The 23,982-nt window shown below is 35.9% G+C and overlaps 2 protein-coding genes across 2 annotated transcripts in view; both read right to left on the bottom strand.

The window, feature by feature from the left end:
- Nucleotides 1-1,206: 1,206 nt before the first annotated feature.
- fbxl22 (F-box and leucine-rich repeat protein 22) lies at nucleotides 1,207-8,282 on the bottom strand. Its single transcript, XM_041218144.1, is given in 3 exon segments — nucleotides 1,207-5,701; nucleotides 5,704-5,762; nucleotides 7,501-8,282. Coding segments are annotated over 3 exon segments (762 nt in total). The 5' UTR covers nucleotides 7,938-8,282; the 3' UTR covers nucleotides 1,207-5,435.
- An 8,593-nt stretch (nucleotides 8,283-16,875) lies between these two features.
- The window catches only part of usp3 (ubiquitin specific peptidase 3), a 15,727-nt gene continuing 8,620 nt past the window's right edge, over nucleotides 16,876-23,982 (bottom strand). Inside the window, exons 5-15 of the mRNA XM_041218014.1 lie at nucleotides 22,634-22,715; nucleotides 21,816-21,898; nucleotides 20,873-20,986; nucleotides 20,372-20,485; nucleotides 19,737-19,883; nucleotides 19,318-19,424; nucleotides 19,138-19,218; nucleotides 18,726-18,844; nucleotides 18,374-18,487; nucleotides 18,180-18,247; nucleotides 16,876-17,360 (exon numbers count right to left, since the gene is read on the bottom strand). Coding sequence (XP_041073948.1) covers nucleotides 17,192-17,360; nucleotides 18,180-18,247; nucleotides 18,374-18,487; nucleotides 18,726-18,844; nucleotides 19,138-19,218; nucleotides 19,318-19,424; nucleotides 19,737-19,883; nucleotides 20,372-20,485; nucleotides 20,873-20,986; nucleotides 21,816-21,898; nucleotides 22,634-22,715 — 1,198 coding nt within the window. The 3' untranslated portion in view covers nucleotides 16,876-17,191. The remainder of the gene's footprint in view (nucleotides 17,361-18,179; nucleotides 18,248-18,373; nucleotides 18,488-18,725; nucleotides 18,845-19,137; nucleotides 19,219-19,317; nucleotides 19,425-19,736; nucleotides 19,884-20,371; nucleotides 20,486-20,872; nucleotides 20,987-21,815; nucleotides 21,899-22,633; nucleotides 22,716-23,982) is intronic.

Genomic DNA, 23,982 nt, shown 5'->3' with positions numbered 1-23,982 from the left:
AGGCTGTGCTGCATATCATAATATAGATTGAAATTCATAATAAAGCCATCTCACATTTTATAATACCTATATGGCAATTCATGCTAAGATCCTGTCATTGCAATTTATAATAAAGCCCATTTTGTACTACCTAAGGCAATTTACAATCACTTTTTGTAAAGTCTATTGCAGTTAATAATACAGCCCTGTCACACTGATTGTAATTTGTTGTTGCTTTATGTAAGAAATCATGTGTTGGTTATTATAGTTATATAACCTACTACTGTACAAATTGTGAATGGAATTGCAAAGAATGTGTCAGGGTTTTATTACAAAATGCCCAAGGAATTACAAGTATAAAGTGCAATACAAAAAAAAAAAGTTATTCTAAAAAGCCTGTGCACTTGAGCTTGAATGGATGATGATTCATGATCCACCCTACTTTGCTGCACATTTCCCATTGTCACTCACTGTACAGTAATTCTTTACTAGCTGCTTAACATTTCCACTCAGAATCACACTGGGAGGCAGTGAGGCTTCAAGCTCCATCTACATCTAGTTAGCTAGTTAGACTTCAAGGTGCACAACTAATACTATAAACCACAATCAGACTCTGGACACATACAGGTACCTTGAGTTAATCTCTCAGAAGTACTGCAGAACCCATCTCTACAATCACATACTCTGGAAATAGCTACAGCAATGTCCATATCTACCACAACCACATGGATTCACAGAGAAACATCCTGCATCTAATATTTTGTAACACTGTAAATTGGAATGCAATGTGTTTTTGTATTTTTCTGAATCCACTGTGATCCTTTACATACTGCATCATACACATTTTATCCATTACTGCCAAACAGTCTTCTGAGACATATGTAGTAATACTAAGAGAAACTTTAAAAAAAATGACAATCATTTAGACTAGAAGTCTCAGTCACAATGTATAATCAAAATGGTTCATAAGCATTGCTGTACTTTCTCCAGGAGCACTTTTAATAAGATTCAGCCAACCAAAGCCAACTTTGAAGTGCCAGTGCGAACTGTAACAGAACACATTATATTAGCTGATTTTTTTTCGGGTGGAAAGAAACCCATTACGTTTTTAAGATGTATGTGCTGATAAAGGAAGAACTTCGAACTAGATCTCGATAGATGGATGAGATGAATAAAAGCAGCTGACCTCAAATTTGAGGCAGAAGCTTTTGAAAAACAGGACCAGCTTGGCGTTTTCCCAGAATAATATGACATACGACACATTACAGCAATTATTGTCGCAGTAATATATTATTTATAACATAATGACATATAACTGGACATAATGGCACTACAGTAGCAATGCAACAAGGCTATGTATTAATAATGATAGCACAAAACAAGCAACAATAGTACAGTATAAGCCATTAGTAGAATGCACCACAATGCATTTCATAGTTTAGCATACCAATGGTAACAATCATTGTATTATAGTAGCATAACAGGACCAGTATGCTACCATATTATACCAAAAGGAAGAAAGCAATTCAGTGTACTTTGACCTAAGAAAATAGACAATAAACTTTGGATCTATTTTTATTTGATATATTATCAATAATGTGTTCATTGAATTAAATGAAACATTGCTCCTAATTCACTTTGAGATGCCACCGATTGTGGAAGTTACCACCTTTATCCACTATCTGCTTGGCTGAAATCAAATTATCATATTCTTGTCTGAAACTGCACAGCTTTACCTTATTTTTCCCCAAGAAATGTTCCCAGCGAACTGTTGATTGAATTAAACCAATACATGGTACTGAAAATAAGGCCGACAAGATGATGGTTCAATCCCCGATTCTTCGTAATATAGGGTTATTTGACCTGCCCTCCATTCCGGCACATTTCAGAGACTCGTTCAAAAATCTTCAGCAATGACCTAAACACGTGGAGAACACGTGAAACATTTTCTTTTGATGTTATACTTGAATTGCCTTGCAACGTGTTTCAGGCTCATTAACAAGAGACACGCTTCATCGACACAGTTTAACGGCATCGGCAAACATTTGAATGTGAGTGTTAAAACTAAGCCTTTCCCAAAATGGCAATTTGAAAATGCAACAGTTAAACCATATTAATTCACATTCAGACAGTTCTGAAATAAAACTAACGTTTGAAAAAGAAGGAAAAACATTTACTCGTGTTGGTAATTGCTGATATATCCCTCAGGGAAAGCAGAACCAGTTAATGTTGCAGAACTAATAGAAGCATTGTGTTGGTCACGTAACCACTTTTAAAGCACCAGTATTTTTAGTTTAAAGACGACTAGGATGTAGTTTTTTTTTTTTTTTCCAATTAGTCGATATAAAAGTACTCACAGAAGAACACTGTACTCTAGTTACAGTCAAACAGCCAGCTGGAGTCTGGGTATTTACACCTATAAAAACCAAATCAATAAAAAAAATGTTATTGGTTGTGGGCTTCTATTCGCTGTATAATTCTCGAATGTGTTATTTCCATTATAGTAGTCCCTCAGTTGTATACCAGCAAAGGCTCATGATTTGGAACAATGCTGTGGAGCCTGAGCTTGACTGGGAAGATCTAATATTTCTCGTCAATGCATAGATTCATATGAACTGGTTCTGTCGTTGTTTGTTTATTAGCCAAGGCCCCGTCTCCACCCCGCCCACTTTGGAGTGCGTCATGGTTCTGATGCGATTAATCCTTACAATGTTTTTTTCATATGTAATTAACCAGTCTAACATCGTGAAACCTACACACCCTTCCCTCAGATTGTACTGTTCTGTTCTGTCTTGCAGATTAAGATCTGTATCAGGAGGCACTGTCGTCAGATATGCTCATTTATACATTAACGTTCGTGGCTGGCCTCATTTAGGCATCTGTGGGCAATACACCTTGAAGAATGTGACACAATGCAAGGGTCCACTGTCATATGTGTCAGTACACCCACCCACTAACTCCCAAGAAGGGGTTTCAGTTTCAGTTTTATTTACTCCATAGGTCTCAACTGTGCAGTTTTGAAAGAAACCCATTTCATAGCATTTTATTTTAAAACATCATATCTGGTAGTACACTGGGCAGTCGTTACTGTCACTTGCATATCCTAGAGATCATTTCACCCAAGCAGTGTCTTCGGGATCAAAGCATGTTACTAGACATGGTCACACAAGGTGAAATGCATGACTTGATTATATAGTTGTTGTTGTTTTTTTTATTTAAAATATACATTTCAGCACTTTATCGGGACAGCCACAAATGTGGTATTCAAGTTCATCCCACGTATGCTCAATTCGAACTTCGGATAATAAAGTATCTTGTTCCCTGTAGAGAACATTAATGTGGTAAAGATATGTAGTGTAAAACACCTTAGATAAGTCTTATAAGTAACAAGGTTACTCATCTACTTTATAGTACATTAATCCAGCTTGTAATGGCAAAGGCTTCTATTTTAAATGGAGGTGCATCATTGCACGTGTAGTTTATATAAGTTTTTCTTACCAGCAAGTGATACAGGAATTAAACAGCTCAAATGACAGTAAATACAGTGTTGCATGCAGCATTCTACTTGTGTAGCATTGTACAGCAGTAAAGCTTAAATAAGATCATTCAAGTAGAATGTCATTACATGTGCACTGCTGAAAAAGTCAATGCAGAACTGGATAATGCTTTATCACAACATTATATCACTCATTGTGCCTTCATAAAGACTTTATCGCACTGTATAACTATGTGCACCATACTGCATAATCATTTTATAGGCTGACAGAAATGTTCATAATTTTTGTCAAATGTGGTGTTAATATTTTTTACACAGAAATTACATTATCGTATAGTTTTTAATAATTAAGGTTCTTGCTCTTTTCTTTAATCAAATAATCTTATATAAAGTCATAAATGACAGGAATTCAGTATTTGGGTTTTCCTTGAGGTATATAGTTACTATTACATTTACCTATTACAGTGGCATTTTCATAAGAAATAACACTTGTGAAAATAAGCAAAACAAAATGAAATACTAAAAAGTAAGATTAGTAAGTACAGTATTTCTAAGGATGCATGTTTTTCATAGAGAAGCCAATTCTTAAGTTCCAGCCATTTAGGTATTCCAGTCGAAACAGATTTTATTAAACAGAAATAAAAAAAACAACTTCAAATAAATGTGTCAATGCAACGCACAGCTTTATTCTGTCTTGTTGCAAACACATCACTGGAGTAAAAAACAGCTTACCATGGTCTACCAAGAGCGAGGCTGACCTGCAGAACAGGAAATGAGATAATGTTACTAAAAATAAGAAATAAGACAATAGCCTTGCAGTAGCAGTAGCTGGAAAAGATCTTCATTCAGAAGTCTGAATATGTATGGTGAAACACATCTAGTAGAGACTATACATGTGCATTTCACCATTTACTATCTCATTGCTGACCATTCTTTCAAACTGGAACATTGCATCTTGAAGAAGCAGTGTCAGCAGAGCACTGTGTTAATGTTGTTACTAGCAAGGTTTTTTTTTTTTTTTTTTTTTTTTTTTTCCCGGTATGTAAACCCAAAAAGAGAATCCTGAAAAGCCCCTTAAGGTTGCCTGAGCTGTCTAATGCAATACAACAAATATAGAATCGGCACATGGACTGCACAGACATTCTCTCTCCAGCCTATTTCTATATTCCCCACTCCCTCTTACATAAGCTGTGCTATTCACAACTCTGGCCACCAGCCAGCTTGTCCTCAGAGAACCTCCTAGGGGGATTGTCAGCTGTGAGATCACAGAATACTGTAAAGCATGCCGAGCACACTGTACAGCCATGGCCAAAAATGTTGCATCACCCTATAGAATGAACTCATTTTGCTTCTCAAAGTCGAATGAAACCTGCTGAATAATGTTTCGTTAACATATTGAATTACATACCGCTTTGTAGTTTTCCACATAGATTTCAAAACGTCACGTTTTTCGTTAAGTAACATGAAATATTGTAGGCTTCCGGTAGACTTTTGCGATATCAATTTGTAGTTTCTTTGATTACATGATGTTAATGAAAGATCAAAAATTATGTTCATGTCGTTGTTTTATTTTATTTTTAATTATGTCTCAATCGTAAAATTCTAGATGATGCTAAACACTTGGCCATAGCTGTACTCTGAACTCACAAACATGGAATCAGAATGCAATTGGATGTAATGTCTTTAAAAGTGCATTAACATTATTTCAGTCTATTTCGCATTAGGTTTACAGGCAGACAGTCATGTGCAAGTTCCCGCTCAATCCATGCGTGTTTAGTAATGTATTTTTCTAACCACATCCTCAACTAAAGTGTTACCTGGAGTGACTGCATGTTTTTTTAAAATAGAAAAAAAAATCTTAATAAAAATCATATTTTTGAATATAACAAAACGTTGTACAAAAACATATATTAGAATCAATTTCTGATCAATGGCCTCCACTTTTTCTTTCGAATGCGTTTCAGGAGTATTGTAATAGTTTTTGTAGCGTTCCCCCCAGCTGTAGCTTTTGTGCCTGTTTGCTGTCAGGAGTCATGCCGCCGCTCCTTTCTGCAGTCAGTTCCAGCGAAGGACGCCTCTCCCGCACCAGCCGCAGTCCGTCCTGGGTCACGTTCCGACAAAAATCCACCTGGACTGCCTGAAGACTGCGCCCGTGGCTCACCAAGGCCTGCAGAGTGCAGTCAGTGAGCCGCACGAAGTTCTCCAGGCACAGGTTTCGCATCCTGGGACGTCCTGGTCTGTGACGTGACCACATCCAGACAGGGTCAGAGACAGCAGGTTGGGACACCTGGAGGAAGACACGATTATTTTTTTATTTTATTTTTTTACTAATTATTTTACACCATTTTTATTTGAAATGGCATATTTGACTAAACTTAGTCGTGGAGTTCCAGTTGTTTTGTGCCTGACTAGTAGGCGTTTCTGAAGCGAGATAAGATGAACTATCATGTTGACTTTCCTTCCAAACCCACATCTGATCCAAGTGTCCAGCACTCCGTGCTGCAGTTCTTGTACTGGCGAGACATTGTGGATCCCTGGTTCTAGCAACTATTTAGAGTTCTATAATAGTCTTGACTAATGTAAAGGTTGATGCTGAACTATAATTAGATGTGTAATTTATATATATATATATATATATTATATACACACACACACACACACATCTCAAAACCAGTTCAAGGTATATATATATCGATCTAGAAAAAAACACTTGGAAGGTTTTGTTTTGGGTTTGGTACCACCTGGTGGACGAATGATAACGATTGCTCTTTAATATTATTATTATTTATATTATATTATTATATATTATTATTATTAATATATTTATTATTATTATTTAAAAAAAAAAAAAAAAAAAAAAAAAAAAACACAGGACCAAACGATTGTCAACAGCAATAGCGGAGATAATATTACTAAAAACAACAAGAGATAAGACAGTAGACTTTTAAAAGCCCTACTTATTAGTCTGCAGTAGCTGGAAAATAAGTTTGACAATGTATGGTGAAAGACATTTAGAAGAGACTATATCTGTGCATTTCATCATTTACCATTTAATTTCTGATCATTTTTTTTTTTAGTTAGCATATTTAGATTGAACCCCCATGTAACAAATCCTGGAATCCAGGCTGTGGTGATTTTAAAGCTATGCCTGGGAGTTTTCAATACTAGATGTCGAACAATCTATGGAAGAATTGAAGTTTCTCACACTTTTCATCTCTGCAGACCTGGGTTCAAAGACCTGCAGGATGGATCCGCCTTTCAAAGGGATTTAAAAAGTGACTACCCCTTTAAGAGTTGAAAAGCAGCACTTAAGGAAATGCCTGAATTAAAGAGCTACAGTAAGTGAGAGGTTATTCTGGGAAAGGTGTTGTCTGAGGGACCATTTCAAAACCATCATTAAGACTGACGTATAGAATGAACACAGAATTAGTGCAGGGATCAAACAACCCTTATTGAGGTTTAAAGAAATACCCAACCTCATCCCAAACCTCTGCTACTGTGTTAGCAATTGTTAATAATAGTAACCTGTGAACGAATAACAAAGAAGAGCTCTCTATGTTAATAATAACTGGCAAAAACAATTTGCTTACCACTCTTTAGCATAAGTTTATTTTCACTTTAACTTGGGTGAAGCCAATATGCCTTACCCTGTCTGACAAACTCCACTGCTGTTATGTAATATTGCAATCAGTAATAATAAAACCTAGCTTTGAGGCCACCTCAGCAAAAAGACCACATCACTTCCTAAGACAATGTAAAATCCCCTTCAAGATTAAAGCCAACTCTGTATTCAGTATTCATCTCCCAACATATCAAGCCTCTGTTAACTTCTCTAATAACAAGACCAAAATACTGTTTTCTTAAACCTGTATGCAACACAGTGTAACCCAATTGCCCATTTGATAAAACAAAACAGTAAATTAAAACAATTTGCAGTATGGTATAAGTTTGTTAAATGAGATTCAAATAAAGGACCAGCTTACTAGGCTGCTAACATGCAAAAATAAAATAAAAAATACACCTACTTGTTGCGAACTTTGAGTAAGAAGTCACTGACGGTGCTTTCATGCTTGCTGCAGAAGTCTTTCTGGAATGTGTTTTTCACCCAGTCCTCAATGTTGCACACTTTCATCCGACTCGAGTGCCAGCACACACACAGGTACCGCAGGGCTGAGCCCAGCACAAAGTTGTCCCTCTTCAGCTCAGAGGGCGAGTGAAAGTTCAGCAAAGTCCACAGAGCTGGGTCAAGGAAAACTTCGCGCAGGTCACGGTAAGTTTCAGAGAATTGTTTCCGTCTGTCTTTGTCCAGGAAAGAAAATAAGTGCACGAGGCACTGTCTGTTAAGATCCGTGATGTGCATCGCTAAGAAGTGTTCAGCAGGCCTCAAGTAGCTGAGGCAGCTTGGTGATAGAGTACTACAGAGAAGGCAGCAGCCAGCTGTGCAGTGCAGTTGGTTGTACATGTCTTTGCCTCACAATCAGTTAAAGAGGCTCTTGCACATATATGGCTGAGGAATGGTGTTTATTTTGGGAGGACAACTGGTGGGGCTGCTGTTAAAAATGGAAGTGTGAACCACGCAGCTGCACCAGCCCTGCCAATCAGTCTGCAAGGCATGGCCCAGAAAACAATGTGTACCACAGTATGATTGATTCAAATCCTTAGGACTTTTGTAATTGGCAGTGATTTGGCATATCATTCATAAAGCTAAAATATTATAAAAATAATGGAATCAGTCACATCAAAGTGTCAGAGACACACCCCTTAAGGCCAAAATGCATTTAGCAGAAATTATTGTGAAGGAAAAACAGCTGTTATGTTACAACATTTTACTACAAGTGACAAATATGTTATATTTTTAAAATATTTAATTATTGCACCTTTAAAAGAACTACCAGAGGGTACATTTGCTGAAATTTTATTGCCACATTCGTATTCTTATAATTCTAGAAATATTCTAGATAACTTACGTGTACATTCTCCAATGGCAGTTTCAGAGGCAGGCCTCTTTGAATCCTTCTTGTCGATCTGTAAACAAAACATATTCCTTTGTTCCTACAGCAGCTATGTCTGCTGAACAACAGTGAAAATGGAGACACTTCAACATTTAATCATAATCTTTGGAAATGTAATGAAAATGCATTTCTTTAGAAATCGTTTATAATGAATTTTCACATTGTTATAGTGAAAACAATAGCAAGGGAGGCTCCCCTTGTGAGAGTAGCAAGCTGTAAGTTGCTGTGTGGGGAGGTTGCTATACAATGTAATTATTGGATATGGACCACATTAACCAGGGGCCATAACAATTTGCAGTAAAGGTGAAATAAGTGGTAATAAATGAGAACAGAAAAAAAACCTGGCCTTGAGACTGAATACATTATTGCGTTAGACGAAATTAATCTGGGGACACTGAAATTTAATGAAGGCACGTGGCAAGACTGACCCCATCATCGCTTTTCTGCCAGAACTCATTTATGAAGATTGAGAAGTGCATATACGAACAGAGACTAGGTTTGTGATCTTTAACAGATGTGTCTCAGCTTAAAAAGGCTACTGTGAGTGAGGCACCAGGCCGAGCAACAGCTGTTCTTCCTGCTACCCACACAATGGCAAAGAGCAGTCTGTTCATTAGGACAGCCCATTTCAAGCTGAGACGTCATGTTTAGGCATGTGTGTTCCAAATCCTTTACTGTGACTGTGCCTGAGAGTGTGATTGGTAAAATCACGGGTTTCTTAACAATGTATTGATTTAAATGCTTTAATTCTGTTTTCTTATACTAGTGTTATCACATAACCTGGAAAATCTTTTGATTCTTGTTTTCTTAAATTTAGCTCAGACAGTAAATAACAAAAAGATCCTGAACAGAGGAATGGGTGGACTAGTGAGAACGTTTCTAATGCTACCAAGAGGAAAGACAGTGTATTACAAAGCATTGGCTATGACTTATTTAATTTTCTTACCTCCTATTAACACTTGCAACATTGCCACTGTTCCCCTATCTGCTGAAAATCATTACTGTTTCTGTTTTTATAATGCAGTTTTTTTTTTTTTTAATAGATTAAAAGGACTAAAATTGCTTTGCCCTTGTTACCCAACTAAGCAGAAGCTTTCATTCATCAACAGAACCTGCATATGCCAAATTAGAGTAACAAAAAACACAGTACACATTAATAAGCAAGAAGAAAATTGATTTAAAGCCTTGGTTACCGAGAAAAATTAAATGCAAGCTGTTCAATTACTATATAATTCAACCAACAAGGTTCAGGATAACAAAAGCTAGAATTGCCTTTGCAAAGCTACTCCCTGTGTGGAAGTCCTTAACATATGGCAGAAAAACCAAGCTCAGGCTCTACACCAGTAACGTTCTTTCTGTCCTTCTCTATGGAGCAGAGTGTTGGCGAACAACAAAGATGTCCAGAAACTTTCAATCTTCCACAACATGTGCCTAAGAAAGTTATTTAACATACACTCTGATACCATCTCTAATGCCAGACTGCACCTCCTAACAGGCCAAGAGGACATCACCAACATCCTCAAATACAGACGATGGGCATGGATTGGTCATGTTTTCCCGTTTGCCAGATTTGATCCCAGCCAAGACAGCACTGCGATGGACCCTGGAGGGAAAGCAAAGAGGGCACTCCAAAACTACATGGAGACAAACCACTGAAGTGGAACTCTCCACTGCGCACCTAACCTGTGGGACAGCTGCCAAAACAGCAGCAGACAGAAGAGGGAGGCAGCAAACCACGCAAGCCTTATGTGCCACCTGGATGAATGAAATGAATACCTACATACATACATACAAAAAAGTGTTAAACTAATCCTCTCAACTAATGGGGGCTGATCAAAATGACCCAGACAAGGCTTTAAATAACTATTGATGCTTTGTATGTGTGCTGATGTCTTTGGATTTAAGGTGCTTTTAAGGTAAATTTTATTTGTTACTATGTATGTCATTTCACACCCATGGGTAAGTGTAAACGTGGAAGGGAGGTTCCCTATATATAGTACAGTACGTTATTTATCCTGCTAGACTGGTGATGCCAGTTCTGTGCAGAATCACAAGTTTCTGATACAATCAGTAGATTTATACTCAAGGAGGCACAGATCACAAGCTTGCAATCTGTTCAGACAACTGTTTAAAACAGATACAATGTCAAAACAAGTTAATTTTATTTTCCACTGTACACATCTCCTCACTGTGGTTACACAGGTATCAAACACTAAGGTTGTTTACACATACAAATGCATTCATCTTTTTTTTTTGGCATTGCAGCTCTGTAGAAGGAAAGATCAGCTTGTGCAACATCACTGCAGAACAGGTTTGAGAAGTCAGAGTCAATCTAATGAAATGCTCTTATTTCACATGGCTTCCCTCAATTGTGGAAGGTCATGTATAACACCACAGGTTTATTCATTGTATACACTTTATAAATTACAGTGTGTGAGTATTTAATAGAATAGCGTAATTATTGGCAATCATGAGTCTGTTGCAATTTATTGCAAGGCAGTTTATAGATTCTGTGTACTTAATACCTTCTCACTACATTTTTTCGTCTTTTTGAATAGAATATCCTACTTAAGTATTGTATGTGGGATTGAGTATACAAACACACACGTAAACTATACAAGTACAATATGCAGAATTCATATTTCCAAATAACATTGAACAAAGTGATCACACAACCAGTTGCATCGTTAACATTGTACTTTACTAACAGTGAAACAGTACATTAACTAATATACATACCATTATTGTAATGCAGCTATTACAGCACGTAAGAGAACCAGCATTAAACAGGCAATTCAAAAACGAAATGATGAATCTTAGTTGTATTCAGCGATTCACAGGCGGATCGTGTCAGTTACAATTCTGGAACGCAGACAGAGAACAAAAAAATAAGTGTTTAAACTGTTCAAGTGAGTGCGTACAGGATCAAGTTATCCGATTCAAGTTACAGAAGTGCAGAGGTGCATGGCTTCACATTACATGGGTGCTTCCAACTTTTTCATTGTAGACTAGCTTTCTTTCACTAGCAGTACACACACACACACACACATCATGCCAATGTAATATTCACTCTAAGTCAAGGTTTGTGTGCCAAAGCAAAACTATATAAAAGAGTAAGCTGGGGTTTTTTTTTGTGTTTGCAATCATTACATTGCTTCAATATTGAAATCATTTTACGCTTGACTAGAGAATCCTAAATGCTTGGACTATCCCCATTCCATTCAAATAATGTGACACAGAGAAGGATTTTCCTGACAAGCTCAAACTAAATTCAAAGCCAGCTAAAGGCAGCTACTGAGAAAAAGTATAACTCATTATTGGAACTCATACAGAAATGTACATTAAAAAGAAAAAAAAAAAAATTATATTTGAAGCTACTTAATCTTTACCCTTGAATATGGCCAAGCGATGAGGCTACCATTTAATGACCATTAATATGGCATTTCTTTAAATGCCTTCTTGTTAGGTTTGTTTTTAAGCTAACTTTTGTAATACTGTGGCTAAAGTAAAAATACACATACAACGTCATAGTTGTTCACAATCAGAAAAAAAAGAAAGAAAAAACACCTTTCAGGTTTTTTTTAAAATGGACCTTAATTGTCACAAAATGTGTACAAGCTTTCGGGACTGCAGTACATATGCCCTTTCAGATGAAAATGGAGAATCATAAAATTCATAAATAAATAATAATAATAATAATAATAATAATAATAATAATAATAATAATAAACAAAATATGAAAAAAGAAACCTGGAATACAACAACAAACTGGACAATTGCAACAAACCCTAATACATGGTTAGGGTCCCATGAGTCAGCAGCAGATACTTCATGCAAACAGTGAAACACAAGCCAGGGCAAATTTAAACGTTTTTTACAATTTACTATCAATAAAAGATCGGACCGGGCTCCGAAATGCCTCTTTCCATGCTGTTAACCTGTTATTTACAGATCCTCTTAAGAATTATCCAGTGAAAGCTCAGATTATAGGCAATAGATGATAGAATATAGGCAGGTAGCTAATGCTTCAACACAATTTATCGTGTTGTAAACCTCCAAATGCCTTTATAAAATCAATGTTCCCCCATTCACATGCTAGCTGCTGCTTTAAACTGCGTGAGTTTCCAGAAATAAAAATTGCATCTTAGGATGAATCCCAAACTACCAGACACTTGGATCTATATATCCCTATTCAAGTTATTATGTAAATACATGGACTACAAAACTCAAAATATACTGTTTGTTTTGTAAAACGTTAAGGCAATTTAACCCTTGGTCCTATTTGCAGGTCTAGATTGGTGGTTAATACCAAAATGGCTTGAAAGATTTTTTGCAGCTTCACAAAATCAAAACTACCATTGAATGATTGCCCATCAATTAACTAGTTTTTTTATATTGTAACATACTATATATATATATATATATATATATATATATATATATATATATATATATATATATATATTATATATATATATATATATATATATATATATATATATATATATATATATAATATAGTTATAATAATGTTATATATTATATATATATATATATATATATATATATATATATATATATATATATATATATATATATATATATATATGCACTTAAAAATGGCCAAGCCAAAGTTGGTCTTCTTAGAACTAATATGCTGTACAGAGTACTGAACAAAGTCAAGTGGTTGCAATTAATTGTTCAACCCCATAAATCAATATACTGGCTGGCATTAAATGGTACAACCAGGTGTAAAATAAATCAAAATCCTCCTCTTTACATACTAGCAAGGCCATATAAGACAACTGAAAAAAGTAAGCTTGGATTAAGGTGTTAAACTAGACCATCCGCCACAATTCAGAGATAATACCATTAAAATAAAATCAGAAATTTATGGTTTTACAAAATTGGAAGCTTCCTTCAAGTTTTTAGACAAGTGAAAAGCAAACAGGCTACTCCACATCACAGTTATTGCTGACATTATCTATGAAGCCACACATTTGGTGATAGCAGTGCTGATTACTGTGTTTTTGGATTAAGATTTGTCTGAGTATATAATCACCGAGGGGACTGCCTACAACACTAATCTTTCCTTTGAAAGACAGATAGCTATTTTGACATGCATAGGAGAACCAGATGGTCAAGAAACAACAAAAAAAAAAATAAGGGATTAGTCCAGAGCACTGAGCAGTAATATCAGAAAAACTGTTCTTCTGAACAAGAGAGACGTTCAGTTTTGAACTGGGTCCGACAATGGCCAAAAATCACATTCAATACAATTTTTAAAATTTGGATGATAATTGAGTGCACAATTCAAATGTCAATAAAATACGTTGCAACACACCATTTGAAATGACAAAATAACTAAAATTTGTTTGATTTAGACACAACTTAAGATTGATGTCTTGATTTCCGCTAAAAACAAAACAAAAAAAAACACACATGATTATATATGAAAATCATATAGAGGGACTGAGGATTGCATTCACAGTTTAGCATTTGCTTCTGAATTATTCTACTGTGTTCTGTGCGTTTTAAATCTTTAAACACTTATTGTGAAACAGCCATAGCAAAACAGTTGAACGGATCATTAGTCAGTGGTGCTACAAAATGAATGATACAAAAATTTAAATAAGAATGAATTAAACTGATGGTACATAAAAGCATTTGTTTAACCCAATGTAATCTGATAAATTTACTACATACTATTTCTTTAAGATCAGTATCAAGTGCCAGTTATGCTCTTAACAGCATAACTGTCACTCTTACAACAAACAGCAAAATACTGGCTAAAGAAAGCTTTATTTTCTGGTTTTTGCAATTAAAACTTAATACATTTTCATCTTGTGCAAATTTGCACCTGAAATCTAATGATTTCACAGGCTCATCAAGAAAATTAAATTATCCTGGCTATCTATTAAGCCAAGCTTTTATGTGATTTTTTTTTTTTTTTTTTTTTTTTTAAACATCAGAACCCATATTATAGAAGAAAATAATGATACTTTAAGAATCAGCTACATTCGTATTTGAAAAAAAAAAAAAAAAAAAAAGTAATTTTTAAATTTAAAAAACACAAAGAGAAGCAGTGCCACCTAGAGTATATTATGCATTAATCTTCAAGACACTTAATTCACTTATGGTGTGAATTTAAAATAGATACCCCCAAAATAATTATGTGCAGTTTATTTGAATATTTGACTGAACAGCACCTTTTCAAATATAAAATGCACTTATGGAAATGGTACCAAAACCCAAATGGTGGCTGTATGTTCAAGCACAGGTATTTCAGGTCAATTCAGTTCCAGAGTCTCTGGAAAATGTTTCTTCAGTGCTAATTAATTAATCTTGTTAATTAAGCAATGCATTATATTACATTGACAGACATCTCATATGTGCATTTTTACATATCACCAATTACAAGTGAAACTCACACAAGAACTACAGTACGTGAAAAAAATAAAAGTTCCCATTTCACATGTAATTGTATTTTTGGAGTCAGATTTCACAATTCATGTACTGTGTATGTAACAAATGCTTACAGTAATGGTTTTCACAATAATTGAGGGCGATTTAAAAAAACAAAAAAAGAGTGGAAAAAAGAAAAAAAAGAGTTTTAGCTAGTGGGAGTCTTACATAATAGGTTCTTCCTTTGTGAAGATCTTTTATTTCTCCAAGAGAAGGGATAAGCATTCCCAAACATAAAACTTTACCTTTGGAATCTAATACAAATATAAATGTGCCAACAAAAAGAGGAATGTAACATGGAGCAAAAAAAAAAAAAGAAGCAATTTATATATATATATATATATATACACACATACATATACAGAGCCTGTAGAAAGTCTACACCCCCTTTCAAAATTTTCACTTTTTGTTGTCTTATAGCTTGGAATTAAAATGCATTAAGATATATATTTTTTTCCATTTATCTACATATCCCACCCCACAACTTCCAAGTGAAAAAAATATTCTAGAAATTTGTAGAAAGTTAATTCAAAATAAAAACGGAAATAGCTTGGCTGGATAAGTATCCAACCCCCTTGTAATAGCAATCCTAAATTAGCTCAGATGTAACTAGTCACCTTCAAAATCCCACACCAAATGGCCTCCGTCTGTGTTAAATTGTAGTGATTCACATGATTTCAGGATAAATTCAGCAGTTCCTGTAGGTTCCCTCTGGTGGGTAGTGCATTTCAAAGCAAAGACTCAACCATGAGCACCAAGGCGCTTTCAAAAGAACTCCAGGACAAAGTTGTTGAAAGGTACAGATCAGGGGATGGGTATAAAAAAAATATATCAAAGGTCCCTTGGAGCATGGTCAAAACAATTATTAAGAAGTGGAAGGTGTATGGCACCACCAAGACCCTGCCTAGATCAGACCGTCCCTACAAACTGGATGACCGAGCAAGGAGACTGATCAGAAAGACTACCAAGAGGCCAATGGCAACTTTGCAAGAGCTACAGGCAAGGCCAAGACTGGTCAAAGTGTGCATGTGACAACAATATCCCAAGCACCGCACAAATCTGGCCTGTATGGTAGGGTGGCAAGAAGGAAGCCATTACTCATGAAAGCCCACCTTGAATCCTGTTTGAAGTAGGTAAAAAAAACACTCAGGTGTTTCTGTAGCCATGTGGCAAAAAGTTTTGTGGTCTGACGAAACTAAAATTGAACTTTTTGGCCTACATGCAAAGCGTTATGTTTGGTGCAAACCCAACACAGCGCATCACCCAAAGAACACCATCACTATTGTGAAGCATGGTGGTGGCAGCATCATGTTATGGGGATGTTTCCCATTGGCAGGGACTGGGGCACTTGTCAGGATAGAAGGGAAAATGAATGGAGCAAAGTACAGAGAAGTCCTTGAGGAAAACCTGCTGCCCTCTACAAGAAAGCTGAAACTTGGACGGAAGTTCACCTTTCAGCATGTGAACAAACCCTAAGAACACAGCCTAAGCTACACTGGAGTGGCTAAGGAACAAAAAGGTAAATGTCCTTGAGTGGCCCAGTCAGAGCCCGACCTAAATCCAGTCAAAAATTTGTGGCATGACTTGAAGATTGCTGTCCATCAACGCTCCCCAAAGAACTTGACAGAGCTTGAACAGTTTTGTAAAGAAGAATGGTCAAATATTGCCAAATCTAGGTGTGCAAAGTTGGTACAGACCTACCCCAACAGACTCACATCTGTAATTGCTGCCAAAGGTGCTTCCACCAAGTATTAAACTCAGAGGGGTGGAGACTTATCCAATTATGATCTTTCAGTTTTGTATTTAATATATCATTTATTTCTCTAAATCTTTTTTCCCCTTAACAGTGTGGAGTATGGTCTGTAGATAAGTGGAAATCCTCATTTAAATGCATAAAACTCTGTGACACTAACACAACAAAATCTGAAAAAAGTTCATGGGGGTGTAGACTCTCTATAGGCACTGTGTGTGTATATATAAAGTGAAAATAAAGCAGAAGTTACATTTTACTGAGGTTCTCTGATTAAAAAAAAAATAATTGTTTAAAGAAAACAAAAAATAGCACTTTGACAAAAAACTCAAATTCACAACAGCAACTTAAAAAAAAAAAAAAAAAGAAAAAGTGCATGATGAAAATGTCTTGGATCAAGTGTTGATGGAAAAATGGAATAATTTTGACTGAATGCTTCAGCACATAAGAGTAAATAGTGAGTGAGACACAGACAGGGAGAGAGAGGTATTAAAGTTTGGAGTCCGATGCGGATTTAGTCTGGCGTTCTATATAGAACAGGATGTAAGCCTTGGCCTTTACCACGGTCTCCTCGTCAGTGAGCGTGACCGTGCTGTCATTGAAATGGTACCAGCGCCCCTCGTGGGTTGCATATGCTGTGTAATGTCCAGAACCAACACTAAAAAGAAAGAGAAAAAGGAATAATAAAAAAAAATTCACCTTTATTAAGCCAATTGCCTCAACGTCCATGAGCTAGACACAGCATGTCAGTGAGCTACCTCCCTGAGGAGGACAGAGTTAAAGGCAGCAACAGTGAGAATTATATAAAGTCAAAAGCTTTAACACACTGTAAGCAGTAAATATTCAAGCCCGGTAATTCTCTATCAAATTGTTATTGTAGGAATTAGTACAGTAAAATCTGCCTTAGCAACCACCTCTGAAGAGAGACCACTGTCAAGAGTGGCTGCTTGCGAGGCCACGGAACCTTTATCCTCTATAATTTAACTGTGAAGAACGAATGCCTGTCATCTGCAACCAGCGACCATATTTTCTTACTCCGGTCCATAGCAACAAACCTGTAGGAGAAACCACTCTCCGCTTATCAGTTGGTGTTACTTTGAAGTTTCCAGCTAAAAAAATTAATGTTGCCCGTTACAGTTTTTGCATTAATGCTGCCAAACTCCCATAAAACGTTATTTCTGTGCCTGAAGATAATATGATTAAAAGACATGACATGTTCAACAACACAGAAAAAGTGGTAAAAAATACTCCTATCATTGCAGAAGCAGACAAGAATAAGCAACTTTCAAATAAAATACAAGCACTGTAGACTGAAACTACTCATTTTTGAAAGAACATTTTGGTCTTTGATAATTGTATATTTTATCTTTAGGCTTCACAGACTAGAAAATAACTAATAACTATAACTAATGAAAAGAAGCAAATATAGAGCTTATAACTCAGAACACACATTCTGTTTTAGTAATGAGCTACATACCCGGATCCGTGATGCACAACCACAGCAGCAAGTTCGTAAAGACAACTTTCTGGACCGCTGTTTTCAGGCTAGAATTCAGGGATTAAAAAATGGGAAAGAATTATTGTTTCAGGTATGAAATCACTAAAAAAGGCAGAGTACTCGTGTCACATTAAATCCACTGTACAAAATGACGAGCCATTACGTATACGAACCTCCAACAAGTAGCACTTCATGTCTAGACCACGCAGTGGAAATTCTACATACGTGTCTACCTTGTTTCTGAGATACGCTGTCCAGTGAAATCTTTTCAAATGCAAGCAGAACACCTGAAAGAAAGAAGAAAAAAAGTAAAGAAACCAAGAAATCAGAGTTTATGCTTATTTCCAATTAATTTTTTTTTTTTTTTTTTTTTTTAGCCCTACAGTTCAGTAACTGCTGGTATATAACTCCCCAAATCAGAATCTATCAGAATACACACCTTACAGAATTCCGTTACAGTTCCAATTAGTGAAAGGTAACTAATCAACATGTCTTAAAATTCTGCTTATTTTATTCCCCTCACACCTTTGGTAGCTTCTGAATCCAGAATTTTTTTGTGGACTTCTGACGTTTTTTGCATTTGTGGCACATGTACAGCTCAGTTTCATCAAGTTCCTCCAGATCTGTGAAACTGCGCAGGCAGTCTGAAACATGGAAAAGGTGACAGTTTTACTCAATGGTAAAATCAAATGTTAATAAACACCACTTGTCTTGTCTGTAGAAGACCGTTTTCAGAAGATCCCTTGAGTGGTCAAAATAAAAGGGTTTTACAGTTATGATATCCTACAGGAACTTAATTTAACTTCTACCTCCACTTCTTGCAATGCTCATTTATAGTTTGAATTAAACAGCTGGTGGCCATTTGGCCTTGTATAGAAATGTGAAGCACAGATGTACCCAAAGATCAGAGATGGATAAAATGACATGTAGTCCTTACCTCGCAGAGTGCAAATTGGTCCACTTTCTTGGTTCTTTGTTCGTTTGTTTCTGAACTGGCTTGGAATATCTAATGAAAGATCTAAAAAAGCAATTTTAAAAACTTGGTTATTTTACTGTTGTCATTTGTAAAAATATATATATATGATTTTGCAAAAAAAAAACATATTGAAATACTTACCAAGGAATGGATCAAACTTTCTAGATTCAGTCCCACATATCAAACAATTGACTTCATTCTGAAGAATACCTCCAAATATTGATGTCACAACTGTAGAAGTCCCATTTCTAAAACAAAATAACCCCAATATTATAGCCACTTGTATCTATTTTATGCAGCAAACTTCTTAATGTCAAAACCAGCCATCAATAGTCACTAATGACTAAGCACGTTCTCTTTCAAAGGATCAGTATTTGCTTATACAGCATCTGGATATTTCCCAATGTGAAAGTAATATTAATACCTACAACAGAACCAAGAATATCCAGCTATAAATATTCTATAATGCATACAAATCTGTAAAGTTAAAAGCTAAAGCTAAATAAGGGTTAAATTATGTTGTATGCACAAGTAGCCTGCCCAGACGACTGGATACATACATGCAGCATTTGCCCCCTACAGACTGCATCACTCCCTCCTGTGGAATCGCGGAGCGGGAAACTCCATTGCATTCTCCCTGAAGCTCCAAGTGAAGATGATCCAGAAGGTACCGCATGAATTCATGAGCATCCTGCTGCTGGTATCCCCTGGTAAAAACAAACACAAAGTGTGTCAATTTACACAAAAAAGACTACTAGCTTTCATATACTTTAAATTGGTAGAATAATCCACAGTAAAGCATCCTATAAAAATAATAAAAATAAATGTATTAATACAGAGTATGTGAACTTCATGGCCATATTCACAAGCATTTACCCCATTGCCAAGTTTGCACACTTTCCTTTTATTAAAACACACACTTAAGGTTACAGAACTAGCAAGTTGTTGTTTTTTTTTTTTCTTAAATGTGTTCTCACATAACTTAGCAGATAACTTAGCACTGTGGTAAATGCTTTGTGAAATAGGCCTAAAATGGCTTAAGAATCACTCAATATGGAATTTTCTAAACTAAGAAATTAGAATACATAAAACAAAAATGTAATTGGTGCAGTACATGCAGTATGAAATTGACCTGGGTGACTGAAATTGATAGGGAGAGAGATGCAACATGTACACAAACATTTCTGAACACTACCTGAAATTTGGCATGATTTTCCAAATAACGTAAAATAAGGATTCAGGGCTGAACGCGGTTTGACTTCCCTGCCACAGAGCACACAGTGTCTTCCGGAACTCTTCTACAAGGGAGCTGTTTAGAGGAAGAGCGAACAGAAATGAACATGTACTGTGGTCAAATCTTAAGTATCAAGGGTCAGGTATCAGATCATGGACATTCATGGCATCTTTCATTTTTAGGCATCTTTTCGATTGATGGACACTTGTATATTTAGATAAAAGCTGCTTTATGCGGTGTGGTTAAAAACATATTGTTAGCGCTGACAATTCAGAATAGTGACATGGTACAAAGACATCACTTTACATAAAAAAATAAGGTGATTTAAGTTGTGTTGAACTAAAACGGACACTTTTTATGATCACATATAGTGTGACCTAATGTCCAGTATTCCCCCCTTTCAAAATTGATAACACTAACACTCCCACCCCCCAATTATGATGAAACTTAATAGGACCTTACACACTGCTGTCCCCCTGACTCCTCGTGTGGTACATTCTTCTACCTGCAGTTTTACCACTGCGCAACTCCACAGCTGGCAGCTCCTTGAAATAGCAGCAAAACTGTTGAATATTACTGAAAAACAAATACCTATGTGATTAAACAACAAAAAAAAAAACTATATATATATATATATAAAAATATATATATATATATATATATATATATATATATATATATATATATATATATATATATATATATATATATATATATATATATATATATATATATATTTCTGTCTTAAAAATAGTAGCTGCACACTTTGAAAATGTTTTGCTTCTTGAGATCTCACAGAGTGTGAATGATTTATAGGCTGTTACTGCAGACTGGACTGTAGCAGGGACACGTCTCGGAAAGACAGCAGCAATCGGCTTGAGGAAATTAAGTGTCAACCAGGTCTGGTTTAATTAAACAACCACCAACCATAATGTCCACAACAATGAAAGAAGCACCGCAGCATTTTACAGCAGAATCATTACAACTCAGCTTCAGAGTTTCTTAGATCAATTATGAAACATCCATGCATTGCATTTGAACAAATGTTTTTCAACACTCTAAGCAAAGTGCTGGGTCATGAACAAAAGTGAAACATTCAATTTTACACTAAAGCTGCTGCTTGTGCCCATGCAACCCTGCCAACCACAGTTTCTGAAGTTCCTCTACAATACAGAGAACAGTAATGTCTTTATTTAACAATTTAGAAGCATGAAGAGCTGTTGCACCTTTGCATTAATAAGACAAGCAGTAAACCAAACATCTAAAAATGTATAAAAGAAACATTACAGATGAAATATTTGCAGGTTGGTACATTTCACTAACATGAAAGCAGTGGATTAAGAACTCCTACGGTGAACAGTGATGCTCACTGAAGCAGAGCAATGATGCAGGAATGGCTGATTACCTGAGGGACTGGAGAATGGCATTCATAAAACACGTATTTCCCAGATTACGAAGGCCAGTAGCACACAGAGCAGAGGCACTACCCTTTAAAGAACAACATGCAACCTTGTTAAGAATCACAAGAGAAAAAAACAAGACTGCCATTTTTAGATAAACTCGTCACTGCAGAAATGAAAATCACATTTATACATAATTTAAAAATGTATTTTACAATATTTAAGCTGCATTTTAAGGGGTGCTTGGGTCTAGATTTGGGGGACCATTGATTTGTGGTGCCTGCTTGTTTTACAATTAAAGGATTAGCGTAAGATGCACAGTCCTCTTCATTTACTATATTTGAAACCCACAAGGCAACTCAGTATAACAAAATAAAACACTGAATATCCCGCTGCATGAATCAGCATAGCTCCAGTACTTCTACAAAGATATCTTTTGTCTACTACTAACTGATTTCAAAGGAACAACGCAAAGACAATTTCTAATTTAAATTCACTGAAAAACTACCCCACCCACTTGAAAGCTGACACTGTAAAACAGCAAATATCTGCAGCAACTTCATTTTGCGAATGTCTCACGATGGACATTTACAGCTACAAATGTAAACTACACATATTCTGTATATACACTGAATTAAGTAACTTAATTTTGCAGCATGTATATTTTGCAGATTTTATAAAAAGCTTAATTAGTGAATGTTTCTTGCCAGCAAACATTTCATGTTTTACAGTAATGTAATCTAAAATACAGAGCTGGGGTATTACAGCTTTAACTATATGTTTGTTTCAGATGCTATAGGTTAGTCTGCAGAATAATACTTACATTGACTTTCAGTAGTTTACTGCTGAGGGATGAATTTTCCAATAGTTTTCTTTTTCTGTGTCTATCCACACTGAAGGCAGAGCTGCATTATCAGAGGAAAGAAGAAAAAAGTGAATTCTTGGGGGTTAAACTGAGTGAAAAAAAAAAACATACAAAGTAGTTTCCCCCCGCCCTTCATTGGTTCACAGCAAAATATACCATTCATAGCTGTATTTAATTATAAAAGAGAAAGGTAAACCAGGGTGCTTTTCATAACCTCCTCAGTGTAATCACAATGGAAGGGGCTCCTGTGGGTGTACTTTAATTACAGCTTTCAATTGAAGTAATAGGAAAAAAAGTTTCTAATTGTATGCTTGGTCTGTTTCTGCTCTCTCAAAAGCACTGCCGTCACTTCAAAGAGTAGTTATGGAACAATAATCAATTAATCACGCAGGCTAATCAATGGGTCAGCCCAAGGCACTGAATTTAAACTGTTCAGAAAATGAAAGGATCTGCATAACAACTGCAAATGAGAAGCTGGACTTGTGCCAGGCTATTGTTAAAGTTGAGATTCACTAGGCAAAATGCACTTTGCTATACGACACATCAAATTATGCATCAGTTTGACTGAAGAAATACATCAAGGTTGGAAATTCAAAAGTTGGGTTGGTGTGAAGTTCCCCTTGAGTTATAGCATGGTATCGCTTTATTCATTTTCTCTGCAACAAATGCAATTGTACACAACGACAGGTAACCAAGTGGCCGTTCAGATATGTGAAATCAACTGGATATTCAAGAACTGAACTCAGTTACTGTCTACTTGTTATGCTGATCTAATTTTATTAACCTGTAAACTTGCTTTCATAGAACCCCAAGATTCACATACACATAGGTTGTGCTAAATAATGTCCCTGATATTCATCCTAACTGGATAAGCAGTTACTGAGATGTGAAAAAAACCTTTGGTACAAACAGACTGCCTCCATGAAGCCCCAGATTTTGATATACTTCTAAAGAAGGTCCTTATGAAGTGTTATCACAATTGGACAAGCAAAGGAAATGCACCAGGTACAGGTCATATTTCTCATGGACGGAAAACTTAAAGAAAATGAAAAAAAAAAAAGCTCCCTAATATGCATCCCTCATTACAAAGAAGTGTTTCAAGATATAAGACATAGGCTTCCATTGTACACCACAATTTCAATTCTACCGTTGGAAAGGAAAACTACTGATCAGTAAAACACGTGTTCATACCATCGAGTCCTCAGAGACAATACCACATGTTTTGCGTGCTTGCAAATCCTGCAATAGCTGTGTGGTTCAACAGAAGACTTTTTTTCACCTGAGCTCTTTGTATCTTTAATATCAAC

Source organism: Polyodon spathula, chromosome 19 (genome assembly GCF_017654505.1).
Source record: "Polyodon spathula isolate WHYD16114869_AA chromosome 19, ASM1765450v1, whole genome shotgun sequence".
Taxonomy (NCBI): domain Eukaryota; kingdom Metazoa; phylum Chordata; class Actinopteri; order Acipenseriformes; family Polyodontidae; genus Polyodon; species Polyodon spathula.
The sequence above is the reverse complement of the archived record's forward strand: the minus strand, read 5'-3'. Positions and strand labels throughout refer to the sequence as shown.